The 25,043-nt window shown below is 40.1% G+C and overlaps 1 protein-coding gene across 1 annotated transcript; it reads right to left on the bottom strand.

Annotated features, from left to right (window-relative positions):
* Positions 1 to 81: 81 nt before the first annotated feature.
* LOC110891077 (tyrosine-protein kinase JAK2-like) lies at positions 82 to 24,622 on the bottom strand. The gene is made up of 7 exons (XM_035980100.1): positions 23,548 to 24,622; positions 23,047 to 23,100; positions 2,276 to 3,265; positions 1,181 to 1,889; positions 611 to 821; positions 270 to 419; positions 82 to 177 (listed from the first exon to the last, which is right to left on the bottom strand). Exons 1-5 carry the CDS (start codon positions 24,478 to 24,480, stop codon positions 742 to 744), a joined length of 2,766 nt encoding a protein of 921 aa, XP_035835993.1. The 5' UTR covers positions 24,481 to 24,622; the 3' UTR covers positions 82 to 177; positions 270 to 419; positions 611 to 741.
* Positions 24,623 to 25,043: the final 421 nt, after the last annotated feature.

Genomic DNA, 25,043 nt, shown 5'->3' with positions numbered 1-25,043 from the left:
AAATCAAGTGCAGCTTTGTAGGTGCGCTTCCTCTTAACATGACGACACACAAGTGAGAGCACACACTTACCTTGATTTTTGAATAGATCTCCGTTTATGTAATCTGTTGTTTTCATATGAAAACGTTGCCGCTGATACCATTTCACTTCTTTCCCCATTAGTGCCTATTGACAAGCACTGTTGCACAAATGAAATGCAATTTTCATTGTGTATTAGTGTGGGTATGGTTTTTTGTTTGACCAAGTCATAAGAATGAGTCTGTTAATTACCACTTTAGCATCTTGAAGAAGGATTCCTTTGGAGAACATGAAGTAGATATCTTTTTTGCTTACGTTAGAATACAACTCTGGGGTTCTTGACTTCTGGATTATTTCTTTGTAGTCTCGAGGTAGTCTGACCTCCCATATTTCAATGTCCTCCTATGATGACGAAGAATTGTATGTTATAAATTCATTTTCATTTTGGTATGTGATAGAGAAATTTTCCATTATGAAAAAATAAAATATTCAACTATCCGTAAGAAAACAGTCAATAAGTCGATTGATAATATTTTTTTTCTTAATTCTAGTTCTTTTATGAGGAAAAACATAGTTACATGAAAATTACTAACTTGGAATTCCAATGCTTTCTTTAGTTGTAATGCCAACTCCCTGGCGGTCGGCCGCTGCTCTCTTTCATCGTGTAAGCACTGATACGCAATCCTTTGGAAAGTAGTCAATGACTTTGGCACTATTTTATCCTTTATACCTTCAAACACCAACTCATCAAGTTTTCCTTCTTTATAATATTGTTTAACCAAACTGACAAGAGGGTAGAGGATCCTGTAAAAAGTGCTCAAAGTGTAAGAAGTGTGAGAAGTGTATTATAACACTATATATAATACTATATAACACCATATAAAAACCGTATAACAATATGTAACACCATATAATACCATATAACACTATGTAACACTATATATCATTATATAACAAATATAACACTATAGGTTGTCTGATAGCATGTCTATGATAGATGTATAGTGTTATATTTGTTATATAATGATATATAGTGTTACATAGTGTTATATGGTATTATATGGTGTTACATATTGTTATACGGTGTTTATATGGTGTTATATAGTGTTATAGTACACTTCTCACACTTTTTACACTTTGAGCACTTTTTACAGTATCCTTACCCCTGACAAGAGTCCTATGTTCATCCTCATGGTTTTTTATAAAGGCCAATCTTCCACACATCATCTCAAATAAAACCACACCAAGTGAATATACATCGGATTCCCTTGTTAATAAACCCCTTTTAATGTACAGCGGGTCGCAATACCCAGTTGTGCCGACAACATTATCAACCACAAAGTCAATTTCGTTATCTAATGGAGTTATCACTGAAAACCCGAAACCTTTAATTTTTGCTTTCCAATCATCATTTAGTACAATGTGGTCAGATTTTACATCCCTATGTATCACAGGATAACCACCTCCATGAAGGAAATCCAACCCAGTTGCAATATCGATACCGATCTTAAGTCGTTTCGTCCATGTTATGCTAGCATCTGTCAAATGCCTATCCAGAATTCCATTAGAGGCATACTCATAAACTAAGATTTTCTCGTCATTTTCGTCACAGTAGCCTACAAGCCCAATGATATTCTCATGCTTATACTCAAAAAGAACTTCAACTTCCGTCAGAAATACTCTTTCTCTATGCCTGCCGAACTGTCTATCAAGCCGCTTTACAGCAATGGGGGTAGGTCCATTAGCACGTATAATTTCTCCTCTATAAACCTTTCCGAATCCTACTTTCCCAATTAAATTTTTATCACTGAAGCCTTGTGTGGCGTTTAGTATGTCTTCAAGTGATATTCGGAGGTTGTCCTTGTAGGTTTCCTGTAATCACGAGACAATCAATTTGGGAATTATTTAAAGGTAAATGGAACTTCTTATCTATAATTTCATTAAATTAGTTTGACACTTGAGAAACAAACTAAAATCTATGCACTGGTAAATAATAAACACTAAATATTTTTCTATGAACGTTAGACAACTCATTGACGACATATTGATAATAAGTCAAAAAATTCTGGCTTCTGTAGATGTTAATATTTACAGACTTAGTAAACAGTAAGTTAACGATATTAATATATGTTTCAAGATGACATTGCCACAAGAGTCCCATATTTTTCTTAATCATAATAAAAAACATACTAGTTATTACTAGAGATTAAGAATATGAAAAGAAAAAAAAAGTTTACATTGTTAGGACTTTGAGTTACCTGAAAGTTTAATGCTTTCACAAGTTCCTCGATGACAACTTTCATTGTAGGACGCTCGGCTTGCTTTTCAGCCAAACATCTGTGCCCGATTAATATAAAGGTATTCAAAGAATCTTGATTGGGCCCTTTACTTAGTGTAAAAGTATTCTCTTCCTTTAAATTAGGATCAACCATTTCCGTTATTGTTCCCTTCTTAATATGTTGTTGCACAATGGGTGCAAGACCCTTTTCATTTTCGTTGGTGTATACTGAATCATAAGCCAATTTTCCGGTTAGGACCTCAAACAAAACCACCCCAAAAGAGTAAACATCCGACTCCTTTTTCAAATTACCCGTTCTCTCATATTCTGGATCCCAATACACTCTTGTGCCTACAACATTGTTTGTTATGATAGTGCTCTTAGTCTGATGTATAGGGTGGAATCTCGATAGTCCGAAGTCAGCAATCTTCGCTTCCCAGTTCTTGCTCAACAGGATATTGGCACTTTTAATGTCACGATGGATTATCTTTTGTTTGTCATCCATGGTGGTATGAATGTAATCCAATCCACGTGCAATATCAATGCATATTTTTATTCGTTGCACCCAAGTAAGATTAGTCATCTTTCCTTCGTTGCCCAAATAATCATCAAGGCTTCCATTAGAAACAAACTCATAGATTAGGATCATATGAGGATGTTCATGACAGAAACCAAGAAGTGAGACTATGTTTGCATGTTTACAACTACTAAGTGTTTCAATTTCTGCAATGAATCCCTGTTCTCCTTGCGCGTCTTCTCTATCGATAATGTATTTTATAGCTACAGTGCTGCGTCTCCTAGGCATTTCTGATTCCCTATTGCCTTTTGTTGCACAGGGATCAAAATGTTCAAGTTCTGCTTTGTACACCAAACCATACGCACCTTTCCCAATGAAATATGTTTCAGCAAAATTCTCTGTCGCTGACGTTATAGCATCAAATCCAATCCTCAAGTGTTCTAAATTTTTTCCCTGCAATATTATGTCCAAAATTTTCAAGTGTCAAATGAAAAGTAGAGTTTTAACCTATAAATGCCAGGAACAAAGGACCAGATTTAGAAACAGATAAAATATAAAGTGTAAATGGTAATAATAAAAATAGAGGAAAGTGAATATGATGTTGTTAGGCATCCAACTTTGATGCAAACCTATCAAAACTACGTTCTTTTGATTAAATGCTATTAAAAATCACTTTTAATCTCTTTATAATTTCCCACGCGGCAACGCATCCATCTGGTTACTATCCAAACCTACACCAGGTTCATATTTTTCTTATACTCAGAACCCACCAAGTATTTTATCTTTTTTATACCATCATGATACCCTGTTCTACCATCCATTTCTTTTAGAGCGTCTTCTCTTAGTAATCCCTGTAACTGGCTTACTTTCTGATAGACATGCGTTCAATCCAATTCCCAATGTTACCGAAATAGATGACGCTTTCATGTCTTAGCAGCCGATAATATTTCTATATTTTAGGAATAGATAGTGTTTGTTATTTAGAGATAATCATTGTATAATTATGTGTATATCTTTTCCTATTTTCATGGTTGTATTCTTCCCTATATATAGGGCCTTTGATTGTGAATAAAGACAGACAGAAAACATTACAGGCTTCAATTGCTTTTATGGTATCACAGCCATAATCGATTCTTAATTTTCCTTCCTTTTTTTTTCGTTTCAATACCCACCGGATTCGTTCGGTTTCTGTCATCATGCCAAAAGATGCCAAAAGATGATGATGCTGCTGAATCGTCAAACAAACCCGCCCCCCTTCACCCTGCCTACTCTGTGACGAATATTCAATCCAAAATCCGGACTTTGGACGGAACTAAGGTTACATATTCGCAATGGGTTAAGCTTTTTCGCCTTCATGCTGTCGCATACAAGGTCGAAAACCAGATAGACGATTCAGCCCCTCCAGCCGCTAACTCCCCAGAATACGACCAATGGAAAGAACTCGACCCCTTGGTCTTGCAATGGATCTACAGTACCGTTTCAGATGATAATCTGAAACGCCTTATGGACACTACTGTAGCCAGAGCGGCTTGGTTAAAACTCGAGAAGAAATTCTTGAGTAATAAAAAGGCTCGCGCTGCGGCGCTCGAGACAAGGTTTTGTAACCTCACATTGACAGCTTGTTCCTCGGTTGATGATTATTGCCAACAACTGTCCGATTTAGCTAATGTTTGTGCACTTGTGTCTGTACTTTGTCTGTATTCGGTCACGATGTAAACGATGTCCTGTTCTTATGTTGTAAGTTGACCAAGTCAACCATCCTCCGGTTTGACTTGGACAACAGTTGGTAAAAGTTGAAAGATGTACTGTTTCGAAGGATAAGAGATCGAAGGATGATGTGGATCCTTCGATCTCATCGAAAGATATGCTTCGAATGATTAGACCTCGAAAGGTGATCTTTCGAGGTCCCTGCTGATCTTTCGAGTGACTTGTCTTGGATAGATGATCCTTCGGACCATCTATCGGATCCTTCGGACTGCACATCATGAGCTGGGTATAAATACCCATGCAGTGTGTTGTGTTAGAGAGTTCTGAGAGTTTACATAGGTGCACTCACCGAAAGAGAGAGAGACTTCTTGAGAGCTTTCTGTCCGGAACTCACACACACACTTTGAGAGTTTACAAGTTAGGATTGTAAACATTGTGCTTGTAACCGAAACCTTCATTTGCATTAATACAAGTTGTGTTAATCGGTGAACCCTTGTGTGTTGTGTTTGTACTTGCTTAATCTCGGTTTGCCTACTAGCTTGGATTCCGCACTCGATAGTGGGTTAGTATAACAAGGTTTGAGGTTCGTCATCCGACAAAAAGGGACCTACAAGTGGTATCAGAGCTTGGCTCTTTACCTTGTTTAAAACCGGGTTATTCAAGTTCTTGGTGTGTGTTTGAACACTTGGTTTAACACCCGTTTTTGTTGGTTTTTCTACACTTTTAAACTGGAAAACGTGTTTTAAACTTACCGGGAGTGTTCGTAAGTGGGTTGGGTAACTTAAAACTTGTTTTTGAGTGTGTTGGTAATTTCCGGCCATATTCCGGTCAATATTCCGGTGACTGGTTTGAAGATAAGGTTTTCCTTTTTGGGTAAACTATCTTTGAAAATCTTGGTTGGTGAGAAAGTACACTCTGCCATACCCTTTTGCCGAAAGTTGACTTACCAACCCATCACCTTTTCACCAACCCGTCACATCTGTGTCAGTGTGTCAGTGCACATTCGAAAGATATCCTTCGACTTCGAAAGATATCCTTCGACATCGAAAGACCATCTTTCGATCAAGGAAGGCTCGAAAGATCATCATCCTTCGACCCATCCTTCGAAGTCTGAAACATATCTTTCGATAAAGGAATCTATTCGAAAGTCAAGTGTCCGAAAGATAGGGATTTATCTCGAAAGATAAGGATCTTTCAAGTGTGAATCTTTCGAGATTTTGAATCATTCGAAGCCAGTGCTCGAAAGTCAACAGTGATCCTTCGAACACTGTTGATCATTCGAACAAGTGTGATCTTTCGAAAGTCAGCTATACGAAAGATAAGGATATTCGAAAGATAAGGATCCTTCAAAGGGGAATCCTTCGAGTTCTTGAATCTTTCGAAATCATTGTTATTGTTCGAGATTCAACAGTAATCTTTTGAGTACTGTTGATCGTTCGAACAAGAGTTGATCCTTCGATTGTGGTCAGGTTATTGTTAACAAGTTTCTGTGATTTCAGATCATTCGGAACAGGATCCTTCGGCCGTGATATCTTTCGGATTACTTACTTAGCATTTATTTTGCTTATCTATCATGAATCCTAGTTGGTGGAATCCGGCTCCAGATAATGGTGAATATACAAGATCAAATGTCACTCCCTCATGGTGGGGTACATCGGCTCCAGACGATGGAAAATACACGAATACAAGGTCATCTCCTTTATGGGCTGAGTCGCCGGTATCAACTTCTTCTCAGGGAAATCAATGGGCTTTGGTATCGAATCAAACTCCGAGCATTCAAAGTATTCTACTAAGCGAAAGTGAAACAGGAAGTTTGAATCGACCTCCAAAGTTGATGCATTTGAATGAATATCCAGGATGGGTTGAGAGGTTTAAAACATATGTTCTTGGTCAAAATACCGAACTGTGGATACGTTTCACCACAGATTTCGATCAAGCCATAGAGGTTGCTGCTTCAGATTCTCTGCTACGTTTGCTGATCTTCCAGAAGATAAAAAGAAAACGTATGATCTGGAAAAGAAGGCATATGCCATTCTCACTCAGGTGTTGAGCAAGGATATCTACCATCAGTTCGTCAGCTTCAAGACAACAAAGAAGTTGTGGGACGGATTGAAAAACAGAGGAGTGGGAAATGCAGCAACACGTCAAATGCGTCATGATCTTCTCAAGAAAGAATTTGAAGGTTTCACTTGTATGGACAAGGAGTCCTTGGGAGATATGACAAGCCGATTTTATCATCTGCTTACGGAATTGGATAATTATAGTGTAGTGACAACTCAAGCTGAAGTTGTGAAGAAGTTTGCTGATGCCTTGCCTCCTCAATGGAGTAGTTTCTTGGAAATCCTGAAGTACAACGGAGTGTTGAGAACCACTAATATCAACGAATTCGTGCAACTTTTGGAAAACAAGGATCAGGAGGAAACATTGAAGGCGAAGAGAGTTCCATTGCCACAAAATCCAGAGATGTATTGTGGAACTTCAAATTCTTCGTCTGCAAGAACCGGTTCACTTGCTCCACTTCAAACAGCGTTTGTCACAAGCACAGATTGTTTTGGCAACCCAATACAAGTTCCTGTTAAGCCACCTCCCACCACAGACATGTATGGAAATCCAATCCAACCACCTCCACCTCTTCCTGCTCAACAACAACGTGCATGTTATGGAGGAACATCATCTGCTGCTCAACAATCAAAGTCAAGTACCGTACAGCTCGACACGTCAAGCTTCTCTAAAATCAGTGTAGAAGTAGCTAAGGAACACATGGAGCTGCTTAACACTGTAGTGAGCGCGTACTGTGGGTTAATAGAAGGTCAGATTGGCAACATTAATCTGACACAAGAAGATTACAGGCAGATTGATAAAGAGGAGATGGACTTGATGGACATCAAGTGGGCCTTTGCGAGTGCTGTGAGAAGAGCAAAGGATTGGATGGAGAGTACTGGAAGAACCAGTTTGGAAAGTAAGCTGTAAAGTGCTTCAACTGTGGTGAACGGGGTCACTTTAAACGGGAATGTACAAAGCCAGCACAGCACGGGAATCAAAACCCCTTCAGAAACCAAGGCAACCGGCAGAACAGAAACAATGATCGTACCATGGTACCCGTCAACAACCAAACCAACCGAGCACTTGCGGTTCAGGTAGATGAAGGTTGTGACTGGTCAATCCAGTTGGGTGGTGATGCTCCCGATGGAACAGCATGTTTTGCTCAGATTGTGAAGGAGCTAGTTCACACCAGTGGTGGAGAATCTTCTGCCAGTGGTGGTGAATCGTCTGAAGATGAAGACTCTTCTGGGTACAGTAGAAGTGTTGATGAAGAATCATCCAATTCTGGTGATGATCATGTGGGTGAGACATCGAATGCAGCAATCGATGCAGATATTGATGAACTCTTGGAGGAAGCTGCAGCAGAAACTCAAAGAAGATCTATTCTGGTGGATCAAGCTGCTTATACTTCGTCTTCTCTCCATTCAGCCTTTATGGCTAATGTCGACGGTTCATCAAGTCAGGTATGTGTCGATGAACCCACTGCTGTTAATTGTGATGAATGTGCTAGGCTGCATGCTAGATGTGCTGAAATGGAGAAAAGTATGTCTGAGTTGCAAGGCAAACATGATGCTTTACAAGCTAGTTTGTTTGACTTGCAAGACAAACATACTACTGTGAATGAGAATTTGAGTGACTTGCAAAGTAAGCATGACGCTTTGCAAGAAAAGTATGATGTGACATTCATCCACAATCAGAAGTTGACTGTGGATCTCTCAAAATGCACAGAAGCCAATATGTTTTATGAAAACCATGAAAAAGAATTTAAGTCAGTAATTGAAACATTAAAGAAAGATAAAACTGAACTGAATTAATGGTTTCAAGAAAACAAACTGATATTAATTTGTATATATCTCGCCTTGAGATTATGCAAAAAGAGATGGCTTGTGTGAAAACCGAAAGTGATGCGATCCAACTCAAGCTAGACAGTTATTTGAGCTCTAGCTATGTGTTAGATCACATCATTGATGTTCAGAAGGAAAAGAGGGATGTCACATGCATAGGCTACAAGAAGTGTCCACCACCAGTGAGACATAATTATGACGCCATGCCTGATGAAGAGGACAGGGTATTCTTTGAACCTTCTGTGCCTCTAGATGTTAAGGAGTTTGCTGCAGGACTCGGATACCAAAAGGAAGTATCCTCAGATTCAGATGTGTCAGCAGATACATTTGTGAGTGCTGAACAGAATCAAGATCCTCCAGTTGTGATTGAGGATGCTGATTCGTCTGATGATGAATCTGACGATACTGTCCCAGCAAAGTCTGATGCGGTAGCCAAAAATAAGGACATACCTCTTGAGAATCACATTCTATGTGATCCCCCTGTTCAACCCGCTAAGACTGTTGCAACTGAGTCCTCATCTGCAGAAGAGCTGGAAAGCGTGAATTTGCTGTACACTCTAGTTGGTGATGATAAAATTTACTCAGACAAAGATTTTCCCATTAAGAATGTTAATCAATCCTTAATCTGCAAAGTCTTTGAAAATTCGACAAGTAAGTTTTTGGGAAAGACAGGACCACGTGTTACAGTTACACAGTGTCCTCCTATTCCAAAGGCTGAAATTCGAAAACAATTTGGTAACAAGAAATTACCAACAGCGCCAACACAGCAAAATCACATCAAACCCAAAGGTAAAACACCGGCTCAAGCTGACAAGAAGCCGAACCAAAGGAAGAAGAAAAATGTTAACTTTGTGAAATCGACGGGAACAGACAAAATTGAAAGGTTTGAAAACCAATCTAACTTAGATTTTGTCAAGAAAACTATTGTCGAGAAAAGAAATGAACCAAGCAGTTCAAAGCCTAGTACCTCGGGTTCACAAAGTTCAACATCATCGGCTAAGCGATCACATGATACTTCGGGGTTTGTAGAACGAAGATCATGTTTTGAATGTGGAACCATTGGACATATTATTCGTAATTGTCCATATCTTTATAAACAAAAAGGAAAGGTTGATGATCCCCGTGGCAAAACTGACCATAAGCCAACTGTTTCCACAAAACAAGATCCCCGACTTGTAAAAGAAAGGGAAAAGAAACAGAAAAGGCAACAGGTCAAGAAAATTGAAAAAGCAATTAAAATCGATGTGGTTCAAAAACAATCTGTTGCTGTAAAACCAGACAATTCTACAACTTCAAACAATCAAGAAGTTAAAGTTTTAAAGAAAGACACTGGTAAAACAAAACAGACATGGAAACCTAAATCGGTTACTGAATCAGGGGGACCATCACAATTCACCAACCATCAAAGACAAGAAGTTATTGTCATTGATGAAAATGGAAGACCCAAGACCACAATGGCTTGGGTCCCCATCTCCAACTAATTCATTTGAGTTCATGTGCAGGGTGCTTCAGGAGGAACTATCAGTAGTCATTGGATTGTTGATAGTGGGGCATCCAGGCAATTGACAGGCGACATGAAGCTTCTCTACGACGTTAAATCTATTAGAGGAGGTTATGTTGCTTTTGCTGGAGATAAAGGTGGATACATTACAGGTGAGGGAATGATATCTAACGGGATTGTCAGCTTTGACAAGATCAATTTTGTGCAACAACTTGATCACAATCTTCTTAGTGTTTCTCAAATCTGTGACAAGAAATTTTCAGTACACTTTGATGCTAATGGATGTTATGTGCTGAAACCCGGCTTCAAAATTCCTAAAGAATGGATTCTCTTGTCGGCTCCAAGGATAAATGATCTGTACGTTCTTGACATGAGCCAGGCTATTACTACGTCTGCACAAGCAACATGTTTCGTTTCTAAAGCCACAGAAAAAGACACTATCTCTTGGCACAGACGAATGGGTCACATTCACTTACGAAAAATGAATCATTTGGTTTCAAATGAATTGGTGAATGGTGTTCCTCTCAAAAATTTCCATCTTCAAGACGTCTGTGTTTCGTGCCAGAAAGGAAAGCAAACAAAGAAGAAGCACCCTACAAAGAAGATCAACACGGTGGCAGTTCCTCTTGAACGTTTGCACATGGATTTGTTCGGTCCTGTCAAGCACAAGAGTATTCGGGGTGATCAATACTGCCTCGTGGTTACTGATGATTATTCAAGATTTTCTTGGGTTGCGTTCATGGCACACAAGAGTGAAACCTTTGGTATTATCAAAAACTTAATCATTCAGATTGAGAATTTGTATAAGGTGAAGGTTAGGCGGATACGTAGCGACAATGGTACTGAATTTAAGAATCATTCCATGGCGGAGTTCTGCACTTCAAAGGGTATTCTTCATGAGTTTAGTGCAGCTTATACTCCTCAACAGAATGGTGTCGCTGAACGTAAGAACCGCACATTGATCGAGACTGCTAGGACAATGTTGGTAGAGTCGCAGCTACCCATTCCATTCTGGACTGAAGCTGTGGCCTCTGCATGTTATACATTGAACCGAGTCCTTACAGTTAAAAGACACAACAAGACCTGCTTTGAGCTTCTTCAAAAACGGAAACCAGATTTGTCTTATCTAGAACCGTTTGGAGCTCCATGCACGATCATCGATCCTAATGGAAAGTTTGGGGCAAGAGCAATTGATGGATACTTTCTTGGGTATGCCACCCCTAACTTACGAGTCTGGAATCTAGAGACTAAAAGGGTCGAGGAGTGGTCTGAGGTCAGAGTACAAAGGCACACTTTGCCAGTCAAAAATCCGGGTCAACCTTGGATGTTTGAGTACGATGATTTTTTCAATTCGATCAATGTTGAAGCCGTTGAAGAAAATGCTGCGGCTAGGATGTTTTTCGAGAGTGACAATGCAACAGTTTCACCGGTGGTTCGTCCAATTCTTGTTAATCAAGAACCATCTTCTTCGGTGAACAATAATACTCTCAACAATGAGGATTTTCATGATGCAAACGAATTGAACGAATCTTCAGAGGATGATGAATTTCTAGATGCAGATCAGGAAGCTCCTACAACAGCAGTTCATGGTACTTCAGAGGGTACTCCTCCAGTGGATGCCCATAGAACAGCTGAGGCTACTGCATCATCCTCTTCGTCAATTCCGGGTCTTGATTTGGTTGTTGATCTTAATCTCAACAATCTGGGTATAAATGTTCCAGTTCCAGATAATCCAGAAACAAGGATTCATAATACCCATCCTCAACAAAACATCATTGGAAATGTGCAAAGTGGCGTTCAAACAAGAAACATGTTGCGAAACAACAACAATACAGGCTTGTATGCAGCTATTCGAGAATCCGGGCAACAAAACGACTGGTCCTTCGCGTGTTATGTCTCACAGGAAGAACCAAGAACGTGGAAAGAAGCCTTGAAGGATAATGCCTGGGTTGAAGCAATGCAGGAAGAACTGCAACAATTCCAGAAGCTGGGTGTCTGGAAACTAGTAGAGAAACCTGCTGGATACAAGAAGATTGGTACCCGTTGGGTTTTCAAATGCAAAAAGGATGACCGCGGAGTTGTTATCCGAAACAAAGCTCGTTTAGTCGTTCAAGGTTTTCGTCAGATTGAAGGGATCGACTACAACGAAGTCTATGCACCAGTGGCACGTCTCGAAGCAATTCGAATCTTTCTAGCCTATGCATCCTTCAAAGGATTCAAGGTTTATCAGATGGACGTGAAAAGTGCATTTTTACATGGTGTGGTTGAAGAAGAGGTGTACGTCGAACAGCCTCCAGGTTTTGAAGATCCTATCCATCCCGATCGGGTTTGGTTGCTCAACAAAGCTCTTTATGGTCTTCATCAAGCACCACGAGCTTGGTATGCAACCTTATCACACTATCTGCTGGAGAACGGTTTTCGTAGAGGTCTTATCGACTGTACTCTTTTCATCAAGGAACAAGATGGAGATCTTCTTCTGGTACAGGTATACGTTGATGACATTATTTTTGGTTCTACTAATGATGTCTTGTGTAGGGAATTCGAGCGCATTATGCAGGATAAATTCGAGATGAGTGCTATGGGGGAAATGACTTTCTTCTTGGGCCTACAAGTACAACAAACAGAGTCTGGGATATTCATCCATCAGACTAAATATGTTGGTGACATCTTGAGCCGGTTCCAGATGTCTGATGCAACGCCCATTGGTACCCCATTGCCAACCAATCACGGAATTACTCCTGACTTGAAGGGAGAAGCTGTTAGCCCTTCAAACTATCGCGCTATGATCGGATCTCTTATGTACCTCACAGCATCAAGGCCAGACATAATGTACCCAACGTGCCTGCTTGCCAGATATCAAGTTAACCCGAAGGCCTCTCATCTTGCTGCTGTTAAAAGGATTTTTCGTTATTTGAAGGCGTACCCTGACACCGGTCTGTGGTACCCTAGGGATAATAACTTTGAATTGGTAGCTTTCAGTGATTCTGATTTTGGCGGATGCAAAATCGACGGCAAATCCACAACGGCTGGATGTCAGTTTTTAGGAAATCGCCTAGTTACATGGCAGTGCAAGAAGCAGACGTGTGTAGCTACATCAACATGCGAAGCTGAATACATTGCTGCCTCAAGTTGTTGCTCCCAAGTTCTTTGGATCCAACAACAAATGCGGGACTACGGTTTTGAATTCCTAACTACTCCTATTTACGTTGATAATTCTGCTGCTTTAGATATCACTAGAAATCCTGTGCAGCATTCAAAGACCAAACACATCGAAATCAAATATCACTTCATACGTGACTGCTTTGAGAAAAGGCTAATCGATGTTGTTAAGGTCCACACCGATGACCAACGTGCCGACTTATTTACCAAAGCTTTTGACAAATCAAGATTTGACTTTTTATTATTGGTAAACGGCATTAAGGTCAAGCAAGAGTAAAACCAACATCGGAAAATCATTTTTGTAAATACCTTTGTGTTTTAAATTTTGTCTTAGTTTATTGATTTTAGGGGGAGTAAATCCAAAAAATCTGAAAATCCAAAAACATCGAAAAATTCAAAAACACAAAAACAATAGAAAAACAAAAATGAGTTTCCTGGCGAGCAAAAGAGAAAATGATAGTACATCAGTGGTCTATCCAAACCTCTTTAAACCTTAAATGCAAAACGATAAGCAGCTCTATATAAGATGTATCGGTAGGCTCACAATCATTTTAAAGTGTGCAGGGTGATATAAATCTTAATAGACTAAAGACCAGGTGGGAACCATTCATTGGCATATGGTCTTACTACCGAAATTTCGTTTGATAGATTGCCGAGGTTCTGAGATATTCGGTCTTTATGCTGCTTATCATCTGGGTATCATGGTTGTATCTTTTACCGAAAAATAACGGGGACGCAAGTCTAGATCTTCCATGATACTATACATACGTGTACATAATACATACTGCATTCGACCTCAATAAGTGATAAACAATCACATGTCCAAACAAATGAGTGATAAAATATCACATTTATCCGGGTGTCAAGTTCGTCTCTCTGCTGTACGGAAGTACTGACCTGTTCACGGACTTGCACCTATGCCCTCATGCATACGAAAATCAAGTTCCTCATCAATAAGTGATTATATCACATAGGGCTTGTTTTCAAATCAAAATAAGTGAGTATCTCACAATTTATACGGTCAAACAGATGATAATCGGTATACTCACCGGTAAGATGAACCCTCGTGCATACCTTGATACGGGAATGTGTCGTGATGTGGATGAACACCGGTCGGTAAGTATAAATCATACATTAACGTATCCTCTAAACATGATTACATCTGATAAGTTGAGCTTAAGTGGACAACAATACCGATAATTGTTATAGAATGCTTATCTTAATGTTAACTAACTGAACAACAAGAGTGTTTTGGCATGACCGTACACTGATATGATTCTCTTACCCTCGAAACTCACAAAAAGAATGTTTGTATATATTTATTTATTTACTGCTTAACCTTTATTATTTCTTTTAAACAGTTTCGTCGTTTGGTGCATATCAGCACGACATTAGCGGTGATGTCGTTTGATAACACTCAAAGGATTTTAAATTGTTGTCTTTTAATTTAAAAATACCAAAAAGATTTTAGGCGTGTTTTAATATAAACTTTATAAAAGCCAAAAAGATTTTATTTCTGCTTTATTTTCGATCGTACGATGTTGGAGCTCAAGTCTTCGTTACCTGAAACCTGACTGAAAACCGAACTGACTAAATCTTCATAAACGGTCAAAAAATTTGCATGTTTGAAAGTTAAAAACTAAAATTGACAAATTTACTAAACTTTCAAACTGTCGGACGGTGTTTGATTTTGACATAGTCATTCGTGTGTCTTTTGTTGATACTATTCCAAGCAGTTGTTCTCATTACGCGTTTAGATTTCTTGCATGTGCAGATTCTAAAGGCTAGGAGAACATGGTCGATGACAAGCTCTGGAATGAAGACACGACGAGAAGGCGCTCAAAAGATGAAGATGATCGAGTTGCCGCTGGCCATCATCAACACCACAAGGATCTCACTTCATAAAGATAAAGTCTTTTCACGAGCATAACTCAAGGGGGAGCTTATGTTAAGGGGGAGTTTGTCAACACACTTCCTACATGATACGGGTAGTTTGTTGATACACTCTCTGCTTTCAAGACGTGAAGACTTTGAAGATCCTCCGACTTTGAAGACTTGAAAGGACATCAGAGTTTTGAGAACTCGAAGACCCAAGACCGTCGAAGTTCGAGACGAGTCTACAACTATAGAAGATAAAGACAAAGCTACAGCCAAGGGGGAGTTTGTTGGTGCACTTGTGTCTGTACTTTGTCTGTATTCGGTCACGATGTAAACGATGTCCTGTTCTTATGTTGTAAGTTGACCAAGTCAACCATCCTCCGGTTTGACTTGGACAACAGTTGGTAAAAGTTGAAAGATGTACTGTTTCGAAGGATAAGAGATCGAAGGATGATGTGGATCCTTCGATCTCATCGAAAGATATGCTTCGAATGATTAGACCTCGAAAGGTGATCTTTCGAGGTCCCTGCTGATCTTTCGAGTGACTTGTCTTCGATAGATGATCCTTCGGACCATCTATCGGATCCTTCGGACTGCACATCATGAGCTGGGTATAAATACCCATGCAGTGTGTTGTGTTAGAGAGTTCTGAGAGTTTACATAGGTGCACTCACCGAAAGAGAGAGAGACTTCTTGAGAGCTTTCTGTCCGGAACTCACACACACACTTTGAGAGTTTACAAGTTAGGATTGTAAACATTGTGCTTGTAACCGAAACCTTCATTTGCATTAATACAAGTTGTGTTAATCGGTGAACCCTTGTGTGTTGTGTTTGTACTTGCTTAATCTCGGTTTGCCTACTAGCTTGGATTCCGCACTCGATAGTGGGTTAGTATAACAAGGTTTGAGGTTCGTCATCCGACAAAAAGGGACCTACAGCTAACCAATTGGCCGACATGGATCAGCCCGTCTCTGAATCAAGACTCATCCTTCAGCTTGTTCGTGGTCTTCCGGCCGAATACAACACCACTGCCTCCTTGATTAATCAGCAGGGTGTTGATTGGGACCAGGCCATAGCAATGCTAAACGATGAAGTTATCAGGATTGAAGCCCAAAAAGGAACCCAGAACACCGTATTGGCTGCAACTGCACCATCGCCACCGCCTCCTACTGGTTCATCAACAGCACCCAATCAGCAGCAACATGACTATTCGTCTTCATCTTCCAATCGTAGAGGCAGTCGGGGACGTGGTGGCTCGTATAATCGAAGGGGCCATGGCAGGGGCCGCTCACAGCAGTCGGCTTGGAACTCGTACCAGGGAACACCACCGTCTTTCCCACACTGGGCTTGATGGACAACCCCACCGTGCCCTTATCCTACTCAGCAACCACAATGGAACAACAAGCAGGCAGCCCCACAGCATGATGCACAGGCCCACTATTCAGCTTTTCCTTCGGCCCAGTTCAGCCCATACCCATCTGGATTTCAGCAGCCCATCTATAACCCCATGTGTCCAACTGATTTAGCTGCTGCTATGGCCAATCTACAGGTTAACTCTCCAAACACGGGCTGGACTTCGGATGTTATGGACACAGGCGCCGAAACCCATGTCACCAATGAAAAAGGTAAAATCCACATCCCTGATTCTTTTCCTGTTTGTCGTAGTATTTTGGTAGGTAACGGCATGACTTTACCAATTAAAGGATCAAGTACGGGCTTTCACCCCTTACCAAACCGCACCTATATTCTCCCACATATCCTTTACAGCCCCTAAATAATTAAAAATCTTATTTCCGTTAGACGTTTTACTCGTGATAACCTAGTGTCTGTCGAATTTGACCCGTTTGGTTTTTCTTTGAAGGACCTCAAAACTAAGAAGACACTTTCTCGCCATAATAGCACCGGGACTCTCTATACGTTCACGCCTCCTCAACTACCGCCTCAAGCCACCTTCATTGCTTCCCACCACTTACCATGGCATGATCGTCTAGGACATCCCGGGGCGCAAGTTCTAGATTTTTTAAATCGTAATTTTAATTTTCAATGTAATAAGGACAAAAGTCATCTTTGCAATTCTGGTCAACTTTCGAATAGTAAAAGATTGCCTTTTCATTTATCTAATACGTTTACTTTTGCTCCTTTTGATATTATTGATTGCGATTTATGGACTTCGCCAATCACGAGTAAAACAGGATATAAGTATTACATGGTGCTAATTGGCAACTTCTCACACTTCGTGTGGGTTTACCCCCTAAAATATAAGTCCGAAACCTTTCCCACATTTGCCAAATTCCATCAATTAATTTTCACCCAATTTAACCGTAAAATAAAAACTTTTCAGTGTGACTTAGGGGGTGAATTTGACAATTTAGCATTTAAAAATTTTGCTCATCAAAACGGTTTACTTTTCCACTTCTCATGCCCCCAAACATCATCCCAAAACGGTAGGGCAGAACGCATGATACGACGCCTTAATGACATTATTAGGGCCTTTTTAATTCATGTGAATCTCCCTCCTTCGTTTTGGGTTGAGGCTTTACACACTGACACCTACCTTCACAACATCCTACCAACCAAAAGGCTTAATTTTTATACACCTACCTTTGCCCTTTACCTTCGTCACCCGGATTACGAACACTTACGAGTGTTCGGCTGTGCTTGTTACCCTAACACCTCTGCCACACAGCCTCATAAACTACACCATAGGTCCGTGCGCTGTATTTTTCTCGGGTATCCACCCGACTTTCGTGGCTACCGTTGCTTTGACCCTACTACAGGCAAGGTCCACATTTCACGCCACGTGACGTTTGATGAGCATGTGTTTCCCTACACTATTCCTCACTCATCCTCATCCTATAACTTTTTGGATGACCCTACACCACCCGAATTCACTTTCCATAGACCGTCCCCCAAGCCCAACAGGCCCAACCTAACCAACCGGCCCAAACACCCATCTCCGACCTACCAGTCCACCCGGCCCACCCTGCTACTGCCCCGTACACGTTCACCTATTCCCGCAGACCCCGTCCGTTACCAATACCATAGCCCATCCCATTCCCTGGCCCATTACCTCACACTGTTCCTACCCCGGCCCATTCCACTACCCAACCTACCACTTCCACTTTAAACCAACACCCGATGACAACAAGATCCAAATCCCGTGCCAACCTGTCCTCCATACACCACACCACCTCTCTCTCACCTGTTCCCACCTCTTATGCCAAAGCTCTAACTGATCCAAATTGGTTGCATGCTATGCAAACCGATATGCAAACCGAGTATTCGGCTTTACAGGATAAAGAAACATGGGAACTTGTTCCTCGACCACACGATCACCCTGTTATCCGATGCATGTGGTTATTTAGGCACAAATTTAAATCAGATGGGACATTGGAACGTTATAAAGCACGGTTAGTGGTTAATGGTAATTCTCAAACGGTCGGTGTGGATTGTGATGAAACTTTTAGTCCGGTGGTCAAACCTGCCACTATTCGTATAGTTTTGTCTTTGGCTGTGTCACGGGCTTGGTCTATTCATCAACTTGATGTCAAGAATGCTTTTCTACACGGGGAACTAAATGAGACGGTCTTTATGCATCAACCACCGGGTTTCTATGATAAACGGTTTCCTAATCATGTTTGCCGCCTGAAGAAATCTTTGTATGGTCTAAAACAGGCTCCACGGGCTTGGTACACCTGTTTTGCAAATTTTATCACATCCAAAGGGTTTCGTAGTAGCACATGCGACCAGTCTCTATTCGTTTATCATCAGGATGCTTCGAATATTGCTTATTTATTGTTATATGTCGATGATATTGTTCTTACAACATCTAATGATCGTCTTTTGAACGACATTATTGGCACACTCTCACGAGAGTTCGCCATGACGGATTTAGGCCGTTTACATCATTTTTTGGGGATCAAGGTTACTCAGTAGAAACACGGTATATTCTTGTCTCAGGCCCAGTATGCTAAGGACATAATTGCCCTCGCGTCTATGTCATTGTGCAAACCATGTGCTACACCTGTTGAACTCTCTTCTAAGCTTAGTGCAACTGATGGTCCCTTTTTCTCTGACCCGACCTTGTATCGCAGTCTTGCTAGTGCTTTGCAGTACTTAACTTTCACTCGGCCAGATTTGTCATATGCAGTTCAACAGGTTTGCCTCTTTATGCATGAGCCTCGAGAGCCTCACTTTGCGTTTACGAAGCGCATAATCCGTTATTTACAAGGCACCATCGACTATGGTTTACGCATTGTTAAGTCAGGCTCACATGATTTAGTTGCTTATTCTGATGCGGATTGGGGTGGATGTCCGGATTCAAGACGTTCTACATCGGGTTATTGTGTTTTTCTTGGTGACAATCTTATTTCATGGTCTGCTAAAAGACAACCTACAGTCTCACGATCCAGTGCAGAGGCTGAGTATCGAGGTGTCGCTAATGCAGTTGCTGAAACGTCGTGGATTCGAAATTTACTCCTCGAACTTAATACTCCATTGCAGCGTGCATCTATAGTGTTTTGTGACAATGTTTCAGCAGTTTATTTGTCCAATAATCCGGTTCAACATCAACGAACAAAACACATAGAGATAGATATACACTTCGTTCGAGAGAAGGTTCGTCTTGGACATATCAGAGTTCTTCATGTCCCTTCCGCTTTGCAGTATGCGGATATTTTCACCAAAGGATTATCTCGGGAACCATTCCAGTCTTTTCGGTCCAGCTTGAGCGTCTGTCCTCCGCCCGCTCAAACTGAGGGGTTGTCTTAGCAGCCGATAATATTTCTATATTTTAGGAATAGATAGTGTTTGTTATTTAGAGATAATCATTGTATAATTATGTGTATATCTTTTCCTATCATGGTTGTATTCTTCCCTATATATAGGGCCTTTGATTGTGAATAAAGACAGACAAAAAACATTACAACCTTCAATTGCTTTTATCATGCTCCTTTTGGTTGTGATGCAGGAGCATCTGGCCCAATATCTTGACCCGGACTCGAACCCGTGGGCGACCTGTGAATGGCGACTTCTTTGGAAAGAATGAAAACTTATCTTTTGTTATTTAAATTTTATTTACTTTCCTAATATTATGGTTTTGAATTATTTAGTTTCCTCACCTATATAAGGGGATCTAGGGTTTATGATTTCAGAAGTTTTTTGGTTTATTAATATTTGAAGAACATTGTTCTTGAACCTTTTGGTTCGTTTTTTATTGTCTTTGATAACTAATTGTTCTTGAGCCATTTGAATGCTTCCGTAACTGGATCAGGTTGATTTTTCAATTTCATAAATAGGGTACATATTTAATAGTACTCCCTAAAACTAATTCCTCTAGTAAGGAGTTATGCTTATGAACTTCTAATGCCAAAAAGAAAAATTTTATTTTGTTATACAGGATGAACACAAAATATTTTGATAATGTGTAAATCTCATTGAATGATTACAATATACAATGTACAAGAATAAATAGGTAGAATACTCCACAAATCAAGGAGATGATTTATACCATGAATCAAGAATATTGACTCAATATTAAATACTATATTTACCATGTGATTGCATCAATTACGTTGGGCTATTACCCCCCTTCAATTGAACATGTGAGGAGTCGCGATACGAAGCATGGTATGAAACCATTCAAAGATATCGGCCACCTGGAGATTGGTAGAAACAAATTTTGTTTATAACTGACCAGAGGACACCAGCTTGCGCACAAAATGATAGTCGATGTCGATGTGCTTGGCTCGTTTATGTGACATCGGATTTTGTCTTGAGAAGATTGCACTTTTGTTGTCACATAGAAGAGTCAGGCGATCAGGGGGAAGGGCATGAAGTTCGCGAAGATGGTGTGTAAGCCAGATGATCTCAGCTACTGTATTTGCCATAGCCCTATATTCCGATTCACAGCTCGATCTGGATACCGTGGGTTGTTTCTTGGCACTCCAAGACACAAGGTTTCCTCCGAGGTAGATGGAATACCCATATGTAGAACGACGTGTTTCTATGCACCGAGCCCAATCCGTATCAGAGTAGCCAACGAGATTAGTAGTAGTGGGTTTGTCGAATGTTAAGCCAAAGGAAATTGTTCCTTTAACATATCGCAAAATGCGTTTGACAGACTGAAAGTGAGACGTAGTGGGTGACTGAAGATGTTGACGGCATAAGAGAGATTCGGCTGGGTGATGGTGAGATATTGAAGGGTGCCAACCAAGGATCGGTAAAGGGTGGGGTCATGAAATAGAACACCTTTGGAGATGTAAATATCAGATGTAGCGAGAGGGGTGGCAACAAGTTTGGTATCCAACGGACCAGCCCAAGATAAGATATCATAAGCATACTTCGCTTGACGTAAAAATAGGCCCCAGTCCATATGAGTGACTTCATGCCCAAGGAAATAACTTAGGGCCCCAATTCTTTAATAGCAAACTCCTTATGAAGTTGAGATATAAAATCTGGAACGAAGGCTTCGTTATTTCCGCCCAAGATTATGTCGTCCACGTAGACAAGGAGATAAATGAGCACTTTATCTCTTTTAAGAACGAAGAGAGAAGTGTCGGCTTGACTGCAATGAAAACCTTTAGTAAGAAAGGTACCAAGTCTTTGGAACCAAGCACACGGAGCTTGTTTAAGCCCATAGAGCGCTTTATGTAAGCGACACAGTGGATCAATAAAACAGAGTGGTTGTTCCAAATATACAGTTTCAGTGAGACGACTATTTAGGAAGGCGTTTTTAACCTATAATTGATGTAACGGCCATCCATATATGGTAGCAAGAGCAAGAACGACTCATACAGAAGACGCTTTTACAACCGGAGTAAAGGTATGAGAGTAATCGAGTCCGGGAATTTGCGTGAAACCTTGGGCTACTAACCGTGCCTTGTAACGTTCAATAGTCCCATCAGATTTGTATTTTGTAAGATAGATCCATTTTGGGCCAACGATATTTGAGTGCATGGGGCGTGGGACAAGAACCCATGTTTTATTGTTTTGCAAAGCATGCATTTCTTCTTGCATGGCATTCAACCACTGTGGATGCTTGGCTACGGATTTGTATCCCTTGGGATCATGAGCAACAAAAAGAGCGTGATGAATGTTATTGGAGAAAATGGATAGGTCGGCATAATGTTTAGGCTTGAATATCCCAGATTTGGACCGAGTGGTCATCGGGTGGTGGGTTGCGTTGGTTTGGGTTGTGTTGTGTTGGAGGTGTGGGTCAAAGGTGAGTATTGGGGCGGGGATTGATCGAGTATAGAGGTATGGGCTGGGAATTCGTGGGTTGGAGAATTGGTTTGGGATAATGGGTTGGGTATAGTAGTTTGGTTTAGAATGTGACTCGTGGGTGGAGGTGAGCCTTCTATAGTGGTTTGGGCTGGTGTATGAAGTTGGGTTGGGCCTGGGATATTGTTATGCGAAGTGTTTATGTTGGATGTTAAGGGTAATGGGCATAAAGCACATTTGGGCTAACAGTTTGTGTTGTTGGAGGTTTAGTTCGTGGTTTCATGAGATGTGGATGAACCATTTAAAATGTGAGACAAGGATGGAATAGTTTCATCAAAGTTTGAGAACACCGGTTTTGCCTCATCAATCGGTGGAACATGTCAACTAAACGGGAATGCATCCTCATCAAATTGTCATATCTTGAAGAAACCCTCAAATTCAAGGTTCATCGTAATTTAAGTAATAAAGATAAACAACAAGGGTAACAATTATAAGATATATAGAGATTAAAAATCATTTTATTTAGATTTATTAAAAACGACGTAGTTTTGATCGGTTTTGCATATAAGTTGGATGCCTAACAACACCATATTCACTTTTCCCGTTTTTTTAATCTTGATTTCTATGTCTGTTCTTCCAGATCTGTAATGTTGCTTGTATTATAGGTTTAGCTCTACTGGATTGATTCAAGTTGTAAATGTATTAGTAAATCTAAACAAGATATGCAAATTAATAACAAATTAAACACCTTAACCAAGTGTAAATAATTATAGGCACATGAATGTCTATTTCAGTATCCTGTTTCCTATCTTATATTTTAAAAGTTGTTGTACGTGAGCTTTTATTCATCATAACTACCTAAGGAAAAAGAATAGAATTACCTTCCAGTAGTCGGATGATGATGTACTTAGTGTTGAATGTTCCTTTAGTGCCAACTGCAACGATAGGATATGAAATAACATAGGTTATTATGACAATGAAATATTACAAATATATAGGTAGAGGATCCTGTAAAAAGTGCCCAAAGTGTGAGAAGTGTATTATAACACTATATATAATATTATATAACACCATATAAACACCGTATAACAATATGTAACACCATATAATACCATATAACGCTATGTAACACTATATAACATTATATAACAAATATAACACTATAGTTTGTCTGATAGCATGTCTCTGATAGATGTATAGTGTTATATATTGTTATATAGTGTTACATAGTGTTACATAGTGTTATACGGTGTTTATATGGTGTTATATATAGTGTTATAATACACTTCTCACACTTTAGGCCCTTTTTACACTATCCTTGCCCCAAATATATATATATGTGATTATAACAAAAAAGAAGAAACGGGAAAAAATGGCCATACAGAGGCTTCATGTGCCATTTGAAGTTTCAATGCTTGATCAAGGGCAAAGACAAGTTGATCTATATTTGGGCGTTGTGACCGTTGATCCTTCAAGCAGCAATATGCTGCTTCTGAGAACTTTTTTAACGAGCCCTGGTCCATTTGCTTATGTAGATCCGGATGGATAACATCATTGAGATTTCCATTTTCATAATGGGATTTGGCTGTTTTAGCAAATAACGACCAATCTCCGTCGTCTGAGTTTACTTTCCTGCCAGTGAGGACTTCAAACAAAACCACACCCAAGGAGTACACATCCGACTTGTGGTTCACAGTTCGAGACGCTGCACATGCTGGGTCTACATACCCAGGCGTGCCACATGGTTCTTCAAGGACAAGACCCTGCCTCCTGGCTGCTGGTTGCATCATGGATAGCTCAAAACCAGATAGTTTTGCTTCCCACTTGTCATCTAATACGATCTTAGAACTTTTGATATCACGATGTATGACGCTAAAAGTGCGTCCCTGGTCATAGTGAATGTAACTGAGGGCACGTGCAATACCAAGACAGATCTGCAATCTTTGAGTCCATGGGAGTTTAATTGGGTCACTTAGATATTGGTCAAGACTTCCCTTGGCCTCATACTTGTTTATGATGATCTTCTCCTTATCCTCATCACAAAACCCAACAATAGAGACCAGATTTTGATGCTTCAGAGTAGCCAGCATCATAATCTCCGTCTGAAACTCTTTGGTTCCATGGAAAGACCTAAGATCCAACCTCCGTGCAAGAATATCAATCAATTGTCCGGAGCTTAAGAGTAGTTGCCCCTTGTACTCGTTTCCAAATTCATCTCGTCTGACTATATTTTCATCAGCAAAATGGTTGGTAGCGGTCTGAATGTCAATGAGGGGAAGTTTGAGGTAATCAAACTTACTGTCAAAAGAAGACATGATGATGATGATGATGATCGATTTGTGATAATCAAGTCAACGAGTGAAGAGCCTTAGGGCAAGAAAGAATGAAAGTGAAGGAAGAAAAGAAGGGGATTTGATGAAGGAGACAACCAGTACACTTATGAGTGGTTACTAATACTATTGAGTGTTGCGTGTATGGCTTAGGCAACCTCCCTCTCTCTTCTTTATGGCTTAGGCAACTTCCCTCTCTCTTCTTTTTGCGAGTTATTTTCTAACCATGGTAAATATTTTAATATTTTTTTAATGGCAATATATTTTAGGAATGGGATCAAATACAAACACTTAAGTTTGTAAGAACCATAAGAACCAATACATAATTGACAAGTGTCCATCAATAAAAAATTAGTTTAGGGGTAATTTAGACTTTTTGACCATATTTATTTATAACTAATTAAAAATAATTACAAAAAATATAATCAGCACAACACTATATAATTAGCACAACATCATTAATCGTTCTTCATTATCAGCACATCGTCCTCGAATCGTTCTCCATTATCAACATAAACGACATTAGCACAACATCTTCAATCGTTCTC

The sequence above is a fragment of the Helianthus annuus genome, chromosome 11, assembly GCF_002127325.2.
Source record: "Helianthus annuus cultivar XRQ/B chromosome 11, HanXRQr2.0-SUNRISE, whole genome shotgun sequence".
Taxonomy (NCBI): domain Eukaryota; kingdom Viridiplantae; phylum Streptophyta; class Magnoliopsida; order Asterales; family Asteraceae; genus Helianthus; species Helianthus annuus.
This window is presented reverse-complemented; position numbering and strand designations above follow the sequence as displayed.

What these genes read in the sequence shown, in the direction of transcription:
- LOC110891077 (XM_035980100.1), bottom strand. Translation starts at nt 24,480, where the DNA reads ATGTCTTCTTTTGACAGTAAGTTTGATTACCTCAAACTTCCCCTCATT. An exon ending in AAATGGCACATGAAGCCTCT is followed by an intron (nt 23,101 to 23,547) that starts GTATGGCCATTT and finishes CTATCGTTGCAG; the next exon opens with TTGGCACTAAAGGAACATTC. An exon ending in ACATAGGACTCTTGTCAGGG is followed by an intron (nt 822 to 1,180) that starts GTAAGGATACTG and finishes CACTTTTTACAG; the next exon opens with GATCCTCTACCCTCTTGTCA.